The following is a 12,293-nucleotide window of genomic DNA, read 5'->3' as shown; positions in this document are numbered from 1 at the left end:
ATTTATTATGCAATCGTCATAAAAATAAGCATTTTTAGCTGAAACAGTATCAACGATGCCCAAAATATGTTCGCCTTTTAAATGTTGTTTCACTTGGAAGTAAGTCAGTGGAATTGATGCACGTGTGAAGATTCTAAAATACAGCTGTTTTCCGTCAATGCCGTATACAGCAAATATATATATGGTGGGTGTATTCCGACAATGCAGTGCCAGTTGCAGGATAAATATATTGGTCATTCAGTTGTTGATGATTGATTTCAGTTTTTGGCTTTTATACTATAAAATTTTATATGGTCTGATTTTCAATGGTTCTCTTTGGCTCAAACATGGTCACATTGAGTTTAATATTTGAAATATTAACCTGATGTTTCTATTTTTAGAAACACAGAGTCTATATTGCATTTATGAAGTCATAATCATTGTGAATTTCCTGTTATCAAGATAATTATAATGTAATTCCACCCTTTTGCAAGAGGTTTCATATCTAATATAGAATTCAAGGGCCTTTGATTTTGTCAATATGATGTTATACCGACCAGGTAGAATCTAAAATATTGACTGAGGGCTATGGAGGAAATGTAAGCTTTATTCTAATTTAGAATAGATAAAGGGATTCTGATTATGTTTATCTCATTAAACATCATTGGAGAAAGGTTATTCAGTATTCTGTAAATGGAAGGTTTTGTTTGATCCATGTGTCAAAATTCTTTTAATATTAACAAGTTTTATTGTTGATGTGATATTTGGTCATAAACATTTCTTTATAGCACTGTATTAACATGCACTACTGTGTAGGCAAAAGAGAACATTCAAGTTTTGAAATTATCCATTTTTGCCAAAACTTTGTGGAAATTTCTGACGAGAGTTGTGCAAAATAAACTTCTATTTCTTTTGCAAGTTAATATCATGCATTTATCCGTTCTGTTTTGTCATTATTGTATTGAGGGTAATGTTGCGAGGGAAATATATCACAGATAAATCATTTTAGTGTGCTTGGACTTATAAATATGGCAGAGTTTTGTTTTGTTTCAGACGACAAGACAGGGATATGATCAAATAATTTCTAAGAGCATTTTTAGATGGATGACAACATATAAATCCTTGGCATGGCGACGAGACGGCTGTCCACTGATGCTGAATAAGCAGAGAAAGGACGGTGGACTTGGTCTACAGACGATGTCTCATTCCTGTTATCACTAAAGACACCAACATCATGGCTATTTATATTTTGCATAGCAAGTGATAAAATTTTAAAATTTTAGTGACATGTATGTTTGTGTGTGTGATTAATCTATGCTATATGAGCACGACAGAGAGTAAAAGGTCATTCAGATAGAAAAATTCAAAATATAGTCATTAAAAAATTGACCAATCAACTTTGTATGGAGTACATGTTGACAATATTGCAGGCCTTTATATGTGTAGCTGGTGGCGGCAGTCATGATAAATATTTCAACATTAATTTGAAAAAAAACCAGCATCTTCATGTGACAATTGTGTTTGATCACATTGGATTTGTTTTTACAGAACCTAAAGTTCCCTTACAGAATGAGGTTTATAAATCCGAAACAACAGTTGTTTAGCCTTTGTAGAAAAACATGAAACATATTTGAAAAATAGCTTGGTCTTTCTACTTTTAAAAAAAAATAAGAAGTTTTCCTGGGAATGGATGTGAGAATATTGTGTGTTACACAAATTGCCCACTACAGAAGATATGATGCTTTTATCTTCATACGGGTCGCTGAGATACTTCATTAGATGTGGATAGAGGAATGTTTTATGATAAATATATTTTTTGTAATATATTTGTGTTTTTCCTCTTATTGACTCGGTGAGGTAAGACAAGTACAAAAGATTTGTAGATGTAGTTAAACACATACAGTAGTCAACCTAATAAACACACTGTACAATACACAACAGGGATGAGCTTATTAAAGCCATGTAAGGAAAACATTTCTACTGGAAATCAGTGCGTAAAAAAATATGCACATCTTTGTGTAGTGAAAGCAATCCAGTCTTTGGTTAAAAGATAATGTTGGCAGATCAGTGAAGTAAGGAACATTTTATATGTTTTCAATTAGTGCACCCAACCTCTTTTCTGAAAAAGGGCAGAGGTGAGCTTATAGGTACAGGTGTGCTTATTAGGTCGAATATGGCAGTTATAGGGAAATTTACTGTATATGAGGTGGATGACGGTATAAAGTGATTAATACAGGTATTACTAGTAAGTTGTATTGTTTGTTTTGAAATAAATAATATTGAAATGTACTATTTTAGACTTATTTATTAGGTCACTTGGTCTCAATTTTAGGTGACCAATTTTAATCACCTTTTTTCCATCCTGCATTTATAAACAATTTCCATTTTCGACTTCTTCTCAGAAACCCCTGAACCAATTTCAATGAAATTTTGCAGAACCCTTCCATGACCAAAGGTCAACAAAATTTGTGAATTATTATTTTTCATGACCCAAATAAGTTGTGGGGAAGGGAGTAAACGTGTATACTCCAACAACGTTAGAGGATAACACAGCGAGAAACTTATGACAGGTGCTGTGTAACCATCAGTTGGCGTCGGAACCAAAAAATAGCCAGAGACCTTTAGCTAGCTGAAGTAAGGGAAATCACATTTTTGACTACTGGTATCATTTGTTTTATTTCTATTGGAATTCATTCTAACTTGATTAATATTATCAGCATGGGATGACAGTTTGATGGTATACACATGTTGGCTCTGACTGACCCCCAGGGGTTGATATGCAGGGCCAAAAAGCGTCAAATTGACTGAAATTTCAAAAGAAATCTCGTTTTTGTCTCTCATCTGTTGGATTTCTATTTTGTCCGACACCCATGGTTGATTGCACTAAACTACGCTATAGTTATCACAAGTGTAGTGTAGAGTAGTGAAATTATCCATGGGTATCCGACAATGGATTTCTATTTAAATTAATTCTAAAATAGTGGTTTTGGATTGCAGTTTGATTGCATGCAAATATTGGCTTGACTGACCCCAGGGGCTGAGTGGTAGTGTCAAAAATGTCAAATTGACTGAAATATTAAGAAAAAAAAAATCAGGTGACCATTAAGGCCCATAGGCCTCTTGTTCTTCTACATACTATCAACAGTTGGCCATAACTTTGTGTTGTACAGAAAGATCCGTAGACAGCAAGACACCAAATTTGTTATAGGAAGACCTAGATAACTTCCAGACCTGGGAAGATTGGCTAGAGAAACTCTACCCTCATAAGTGTAAGGTTCTCCACAGCACCACCAAAAAAGTACAAGACAATCCTTTAACATCCATGGGCATTTACTGTAGAAGAAAACTAGTATCCCTTGGTTTTTTTTTCAAAGCAACATTGCCAATTGCCAAATGAATACCTAGGACAAGACTACAAGACACTAGAAAGGCAACAAATGGAATACTTTAGTACGCCAGTTATTATTTGGAACTCACGCTGCCAACAAAATACACAGTCTGGAAATGGTGCAGAGGAGAGAGGCCATGCTCGTCACTGGTAATTATCAACAGCCCAGTAGCGTGAGCAGTATGTTACCACAGCTACAGTGTCCCAGCCTCCAAGAGAGGAGCAAGCAGTAAGACGGCCATTGTACATTAATTGATAACAACACCATTAGCCCAACTCGTACAAACAGGGGCCTCCACCATAGGACAACACCATCAATTCACCGTCGACACCCACCTCACCAGAGATCTTCTTGAGGCTGATCCACATCCATCTAGTGTATCCCAGAAAAGAAGAAGAGGAAAAATATTGAATAATTTTGGAAGACTGTTGGAAACTAAGATGTCTATTTTCTTTCCTTGTTAATAAATCCCCAACGACGGTCGCTAACCAATCGGGAGAACGTACACTAGTACCAGCCAGTAATTCTCCATGAATCCCTAAAAAGACGATTAAATATCACCATGGAATAGTAATTTATATTTCATGTCGAGTATTTGATAAAGATTATAAACACTCGTGTGTTCTTTGTGATGCTAGGTGCCAAACGTAATGAAACCCAGAAGGAATGCGAGGAAAATTAATATGGACCTAAACTTGTATTGAGATATAGAAAGAGGGAGTCAAATTAGCCCCATTCTTAATTTACCGTTATAAGAATTTAGACGTTTATTTGCATATTGGATTCGTATAAACAGCTATGGTAATTTAAGGACGGTACCAGGGAGACGATACAGCTGTATAAGTTCTTGTTTACTTATAAACTCTACCATTTCATACTGATATCCATTTTTGCAGAATATGAAATGCATGCGTACTTTCAGACGCAGCATGCAAGATTACGTAGACAGTATATGAAGGCAGAGTAAATTGACTCATTGGGATGCGAGTTCAAAAAGATTCCAAAGGAAAATCGAATGGGCGTTATACACGCAATTTTTTTGAAATGGGATTAGCCAGTCAAAACTGCCATGACATCACCTCTGGATATATAATGTATTTCCAGTACTTCTTATATATATTATGTGATTGTATTTGTGATTTTTTGTGTTTTGATAAAGGGGCGGATTGCCTCGAAAATTTAACAAACCTTATTGTTTACACTGTTTGAATTACTTCTTTGCCCCATATATATATATATAGATATATCAATTAGATGTTTGCTTATAGAATTAGAAGGTTGTCAAAACTTGCACTCAAAAACAAATTTTAGTGCGGACGCCAGGGGAATATAATTAACTCTCTTTATTCAAGTAACCCTTGACCTAACACAACTATTAACACACAAAACAATATAGGAGAAAACAACTCGTATTAATTAATACTTCGTTTATTTCTTTTATATTTATAAGGCAAATGAACGATTCCGGTGATTGACATGACCATCTATTCCGACACTTCCAGTAGAACATTGGCGTGTCCGTCCCAGCAGTGCGGCTCGTTGTCACACGACAGAATGTTGATCTGGTTGTGGTTGTGAGCATCGCGTTGTATCTGCAAAGTGTGAGTGTGTTCGTTGTCATTGCTGGTGATGACATTGACCTTTTGGTTGTGAGTCAGTGCCCACCAGTCTCGCGATTCTATGTAAACATCATGTTGGTGAAGGCCTGGTGGGGTCTTGTGGGTGAAGGTCGTTGTGAAGTGATGTAGATTGTCATCTGGGTTTTGTGCCTGAACATTGTGCGACCCGAATGGGGGAGATTCGAAGAACTTCATATTTTTGGGCATGTCGAGAACCATTTCCTTCAATGCATCCATTTCCTTGTAAATAGGACTGCCTTCGTGATGTGAAGGGGCCACGGGATAACGTGTTCGAAGCTTTCCAATTCCTTCTATTTCCGGGAGGATGATGCGCGTGCCGGCCGGTTTGACGAGACGCACGTGTCCGTGTTTGTCCAGAACTCCGACTACGTCCTTAGCTGTGTCGGCGGGATCCCTGCCGACCTCGTTACTCTTGAAGAAATCGACTGGTGTGAAGTAATAGTTAGACATGCTTGTTCCGTTAAAAGCTGTTGTAGAATTAGTACCACCTGTTCTTCCGTGAAGTGCTGGGACTTTATTGTCGTGATAAAATGGCAGATCGTAGGGGTTCCACTGGTAAAGCGGTGTCAGCCAAATTACCTCTAGTGGTAGGGCGTAAGAGTAACGCACCGTGGTGTTGCTACAAGATATGTCTTTCAGACTGTCGTTGTACTGGCAGGATAACACATTCATTGGAGCCACTCTTGGCTGGGTTGTTTCAGCTACCCAAAGATTTTCGTCAGAGAATCCCTTATAGGAGATATGTTGTTCCTGTGAATTTCCTAGTTTTGAATCTGACAATCGATGGTAGTATGCAGCGTTTTGTGGCGTCTTACCATAGTTCAGCATTGTATTCTCCTCCTGGCCAAACGTTTTGTCTTTCAGAGTGTGGTGGTAGTTATCCTTGCCCGGTATTTCGTTCATTATGTAATCAAGAACTTCGACGCCTGTGTACTCTTGGTCAAGCCTCTGTGAAGCCAGATTTGTATTATTATACACGTTGTAACCACGAGGATTGATTCGGAATCGCGCGGTTCTCTGGTGGTATGCTTTTTCGAATGTAAACCTACGAGCCATCCGAACTCCTAGATCGTCTATAAGGGCGAAGCTACTGAGAGTCACGGCAGAGGTGCGGATCGGATGACAAACTATTCTGTAGTTCCATTGGGCATAAACCGGTACTCCGTCAACTACATCTGTGATGGTTGTTGGAAGGAAGCTGTAATTTTCAGAGTTGCTTTTCCCACCGGTGTAGGAGGTGAATCGAACCTTCTCTAGAAGATCGAACCAACTGGATGCATCAAGAAAATGTCGGTCGCTGTGAAAGGGTTCACTTAAGGTCTTAGTGTCTGTTGTCCAGGCACCTTCCACGTAACACATGACTGGCTTGAAGTAGTTACGATAGTCGTGGCGGATGGACGCATTCTGGTCCTTGAAGGCCCTGAAGTACTCTCGCATCTCCTTGATCTGATCAGGGACGCTGTGCTTTGCCTTCACTGATGGCGGAACTTCTGGAAACGGGACGTTCTCGAGAAGATGAAATTTAGTGCTATTTTGACTAGGCATGCGCAGTTTGTAGTCATTATGTCTTGTCCTGAACTCGAGTCCGTTCATAACAGCAGTGAACTCTCCCATGCCACAGGTTCTGTCGTAGTTAGTGTGGTCGTGGATGGACAACACCGAACCCATGCTGAATGTGTCCCCAAAGTAAGCACGTGATCCTTTATGAGTTCCTCGGATCTGCTTGACTCCGGAGTTTCCGTCGGATCGTATCCTTTCCTCGATGAACAGCTGCTGAAGCATAAGATGCCTTGCGAGTTCGCTGATATCATTGACAAGCTTATCAATGTCGGACTGCAGGTGGTTGACAGCGGTGGAGACACCAATCAGACCCAGAAACAACAGGGACACCATACACTGCAAGCATACAAATGAACACGATTAAAGACCAAAAATGTACAGAAATGGGCCTGATTTACATTGATCATTCGAAATTTAAAACATTTTAATGTTTAAGTTAGACTGTAGCATTCTGACCATAAGGGCGCGTTGAAAACATGTTCACAATATCAGATACTTCAACAACGGGAGGTGATTACATGAAGAACACATTCTTGCCATGCACAACATTAATCAAGTCCGGGTTATCATATATTGTTGAGACATGTCAACTAGTATCACCTACAGCTGTGGAATAGTTGGAATTACAAACATGTATTCAACAGTAATCCAAGTACTATTCCACAGTTGACGGGCCTCGAACCATCTATTATCTAGATTATTCCACAGTTTGAGGTATTTCTCTGATACTGAATTGTTACTGTTTGAAGTCCGATGCTATGGATGTTGTCACGTCGGTTTTAATTGACCGAGTGATACAGTGATGTGTAAAGTAAATTAAGTTATAAGTGGTTGACTTTAACATATTTTTATGTTATGGGGTTGTAACAAAACCCGTTCTCCCATGTTACTATTTATAGTACAATCCGGTTTTTGTGTTATGACTCCAGTTGACCCTTGAATTTTTTCAGAACGTCATTGTCTAACGTCAGCCAATGTTCCCATTTTGCGTCCTAACATAAACCACGAAAATATTGAACAATTTAAAATGATCGACTTGCCAGTAACCAGTAATAACCCTTGGAGCAATCCTTATGTCACTTCACTCAGTTTCTGGTATTTTACGACAACAAAGGGATTGAAATTAAATAAAAGCCAAAATACTCGAATTGAAATTGTATAAATTGATCGATTTTTGTAATTGTAAAACAAATGTATTCAAATTTTCTAAGCAGCAGAATGTATTAAACATACGTAATTTCACTTTACTGTGTTATAAGTACTGGTGTATATCTTGTAGGAGGCCGGATGGAATTACAATTATGTCCGATAACTTTCTTTCGAATTTTCATTTATGGAATGTTAGTCAAATATTCACCCTCAATGAATATGTTTTAACCTTTTATCATACTAGTATTTTAAACCAAAATGCTAGTCCTGGTTGCTTGTATGCAATTACTAAACTGTTTCATTTAAATTCTTTTTACTTCGTGGTGGTGCATAATGGTATTCATTAATTGGAAAATTTCTAGCACATGTACTCTAGGTATTTCGTGGAAGGTGAATTTTATATACCTCCAACCTGTCCGATTATTACATGTCTGGGACCCGCGAAAATATTCTCGCCAACTTAATAAGATATACAGTAACTTGCTGTATGTGTTTACATAACGTGTTGGCGACTCATCGATGAAATAAAACTTTAAAAATGAAATAGAATATAAAAAAGTACATGTAAAAATATGATAATTGTGTACTTGGATTAAATAAGAGACACAAGTTACGAAACTTTACCTAGAAGTGGCACGAATGTATATTACCAGAAAGATTACTAAGTATGAGCATTTACATGGACAATTTGAACAGAGAAAGAAGCTAGTGTGTAGCTGGTATGTGCAAGGAAGATGTGGTACATTATAATTCATATTCTCTATATCATTATACAATATATTGTTGTAAATGATAAAATCTCATTTATGATATCATTGCTATTTCCCTGCACCAATGATTTCAAATTTTGTTTTAGTGTATATAATGTTCATATATATATATTGTTGCTGTTACATTGCTGAAATAAATTGTGGATGAGAGGGGTTATATATGTTTCCAAAACACAAGACATTAGCACATTTCATTAAAAAATGCGTGAGATACACCAGAGCCAATTCCATGAGCATTTCACTACAAATTAAGAGTAAAAGTACAATAAAATCAGATACAATACAATACAATACAATACAATACAATAAATCACACAGCTCTTGCGTCCTACTAAGGGCCTAAAGTTTCGATACCCAGGAAACAAGGACGAACCAACGTGTAGTCTAAGACTTACCTTGCTCGTCGTCATTTTGACGTTAAGCTTAGCCTCCCGACTTTTCCACAACGATGATTTTAAAATCGCCCCGCTGGTATATATATATCCCCGTATCTGACAGCTGTGCCCAGTAATCACCCCAGGTATCTCGGTGGATACGAACACCGATAGCTTACCTCAGTCAGGTCAAACTGTCGACGATAAAACGCACCAGCTGAAATTCGACAGGTAGATTTTTTCCGCGTGGTCACTTTAAAGTCAATGAAAAAGTATGTGGGTCATTTATCTCTATTGAGTTTTAAAAATTAATGTGAAGAAGTCAAACCTGTAATTGTTGTTTTTTATGGTAGTATTCATGAAAATTGAGTGTGTTTCAGTATAATTGTGATGACTTCTGATGGTTGTCTCCTGAGCGTTGAAATACATGTCTGACTGGGTCATTTTTTTCATAATAGTGTAAGTTCTGAAACCAATAGTCCATTTCTGTCTCTCTGGGAGTGTGTATAGATGGCGAGTGTAGAGTGTATATAGATGGCGAGTGTAGAGTGTATATAGATGGCGAGTGTAGAGTGTATATAGATGGCGAGTGTAGATTGTATATAGATGGAGAGTGTAGATTGTATATAGATGGAGAGTGTAGATTGTATATAGATGGCGAGTGTAGAGTGATGAGTTAAATATATATTTGCAACTGAAACACATGCATGTAATTATAATATTTTATATACAGTTTATAAGAAAACAATTCATCATACTGATATAACTGATAAAAATTGATGATGGCTAAGATGATGATGATGATGATGTAAATTAAAAAAAAAAAGAATTGTGATGACTTCTTCATAAAATCAATATGAATATGTTGCCAAATACCCAGATGACCGCTGATCTTCTGCTTGAAGTTGTTTAAAACAACACATGCCCTGCAGGTAGGGCGTAAGAATTTTACCTGCTGTCCCCATTGCATGATCGTAAGAGACGACTAAATTTGGGATCTTATCTTTATTCTTAACTTTTTTCTTCCTAATGTCTCCCTTGACAATGCCTCATTTTTGGCCTTTAGTTGATATTTCGCCCCTGGGAGGAAGGCTTTGGGTTATGTCCCCTGGCCGAGACAGTAGTTGCTTCTGCTGAGCACTCAGCATTTTGGGACTGGGACCGTTTTCAGTATAATGTGACCAGGTGGGGTGTCATGGTAGGTGTCTCCGGCAGTATGGTTCAGTGAGGTAGCACTATAATTCGGCCAAAGTTCCGGACTAACTACCGCCTCCTGAAACACACATACACACTCGCTACACGCATGCATGTCGCACGCACGAGAGACCGTCCTTAAATGACCTTAGCTGTTAATGGACGTTAAGCAATAATAAACCTAACTTGAAACATAGTCGCCCCTCCATGCAGATAATTGTTACAAAGCGTTTTGCTCATTCAATTGGTGCATGTAGTCTCCTAACACCTATATGCCCCTGGCTGCAATGTTGCGTGAAAGTCACACTAGTCTAATCTTTGCACTATAACTAGAATTTCTCACTGTTATTTTATTGTTAATTGGTCATTATATTGTAAAATAAATAAATATAAATAGATGATAAATAAAACAAACAAAATCCATTTGCATGATTATTCATTAAATGACTACTTCAAAATAACATCAATACTTATTGCTGAAATACACATGGAACTACATGTAGTATGAATAACACCTGCCCTGTCGGCCATATCTCGGACCGATAGACCGCTGTCGTATCTTGTCTTGAGGCCCGCCTGATAGTCGAGTGCACCCAAACTTCCTTAAAAGGCGGTATACCATTGAACAAACAAACAAAAAATCAATAAATATACACACATAAGATACGAATAAATATAGACGTATACATACATATAATTCACTGTCGTAGAGATAATTAACAATCTTAATTACATTCGTTAATGACCTTTACTAATTGTGACCATCAAAGTCTTGAAGGATTATTTCAAATCGTGCCTTAAATTAAAAATTAAAAACAAAAACCAATAAATAAAAAGCAAAATAAAAACCGTTACAATCAATGTTTCCTGAAACAGTGAAATTTACCGTATTCTAATACAGCCAAAAAGATAACTGCGACATTCTCGTCTGAATATAAGTACTGAAAGTGCCTTTAAGTTTACAATTATACATTGTATTTATAACCCCGATGAGCAAGTCAGACTAAAATTGTATACTGCTGCTGAAATTTCATCCATATAAATGTAAACATATGTAAAACATGCATTGAAAAGGGAAGGATATTCCATATATTGCCTAAAGGGTAGAACAAAAGATATCGTTAGTCATTGTGCATGAGAACCTGTAGTACCTAGGTACCACTGGGGAAAATCATCGGTGATGTGGGAAAAGACAAATTCTCTCGATACCTCCAGATGATTGTGCAAAAAACAAACAAAAACAAAACAACAACAAAGGATTCGGCTACAATTAAAAAGCTACGGAAATCGCCGATAATCGGCGAAGGTGCACAGCTGTTTTCCCGAATTGGAGACGTCAAACTTCATCGGGGGATTATCCCTGTAGATTAGGGGGCGGGGTACCTGTGAGTAGCGGGAGTTTGTTCCCAACAAGTTCTTCATCAATATTTCCTGTGTACCTCTGGAAGTTGAAGTTTGTTATCGTTATTCCTCGGAAAGTTCTTGACGGATCGTTGTCATATTTTATGTGTATGTTTCCGTTGATTTGAAGACCACTCTTACATAGATCAAATCAAGCTCATCAAATGGTGGGCACCGAGATCCCTCGGTATCTCGTTATCATTAAATGTAAGCCTACATACTGTGCCTAAAGTCTTCTTGTAAGAGTATTAAATATATGTATGGATTAAAACAGTTCCTACTACATATGTTTTATTTCTATAGAAAAAAAAATGCCAGGCCTAGGGTAACTATTCAAAGGCACTGTTTATTTTAGGATTTCATTGTCAATTGAACTCAATCCCTGATCGGTAACGTAGATTTACTTTCATCTATAGAAACCATGATATAGATATAGATGGATACATATGTAAATGGATAGCTTGAAATCCTTCTGTCGATGCCCTGCAGGTAGGGCGTAAGAATTGTACTTTCTGCCCCCATTGCATGATCGTAAAAGGCGACTAAATTTGGGAACATATCTTTTCTCTTCTTTCTGAACAACTTTCTTCTTCTCAATGTCTCCCTTGACAAGGCCTAACTGTTGGCCTTATTTGAGAGTTCTCTGTGAGGAAGGCTTTGGGTTCTCTCCCCTGGCTGAGACATGCATGTGCCCGAGTCTATAAAACATGGTCCTGCTTAACTGGGTGGGTGGATGGGGTGTCCTGCTTGGTGTCTTCGGCAGTATGTTTCAGTGAAGTAGCACTATAAAGTTGGTATCCCTTTGGCGCTATTACAAGGAGACGAGCCTCCTGCAGC

The 12,293-nt window shown here is 37.7% G+C and overlaps 2 protein-coding genes across 6 annotated transcripts in view; one reads left to right on the top strand and one right to left on the bottom strand.

Annotated features, from left to right (window-relative positions):
* LOC117329519 (heterogeneous nuclear ribonucleoprotein F-like) overlaps positions 1-2,268 on the top strand; it is a 34,607-nt gene extending 32,339 nt beyond the window's left edge. For all 5 annotated transcript variants that reach the window (XM_033887500.1, XM_033887501.1, XM_033887498.1 and 2 more), the window contains exon 14: positions 1,033-2,268. In XM_033887500.1, coding sequence (XP_033743391.1) covers position 1,033 — 1 coding nt within the window. In that variant the 3' untranslated portion in view covers positions 1,034-2,268. The remainder of the gene's footprint in view (positions 1-1,032) is intronic.
* A 2,510-nt stretch (positions 2,269-4,778) lies between these two features.
* Positions 4,779-8,939, bottom strand: LOC117329518. The gene is made up of 2 exons (XM_033887497.1): positions 8,883-8,939; positions 4,779-6,904 (listed from the first exon to the last, which is right to left on the bottom strand). The coding sequence occupies exons 1-2, from the start codon at positions 8,895-8,897 to the stop codon at positions 4,853-4,855; spliced, it is 2,067 nt and encodes a 688-aa protein (XP_033743388.1). The 5' UTR covers positions 8,898-8,939; the 3' UTR covers positions 4,779-4,852.
* Positions 8,940-12,293: the final 3,354 nt, after the last annotated feature.

Source organism: Pecten maximus, chromosome 6 (genome assembly GCF_902652985.1).
Source record: "Pecten maximus chromosome 6, xPecMax1.1, whole genome shotgun sequence".
NCBI lineage: Eukaryota > Metazoa > Mollusca > Bivalvia > Pectinida > Pectinidae > Pecten > Pecten maximus.
Note: the sequence above shows the minus strand (reverse complement) of the source record. Positions and strands in the feature narration are given on the sequence as shown.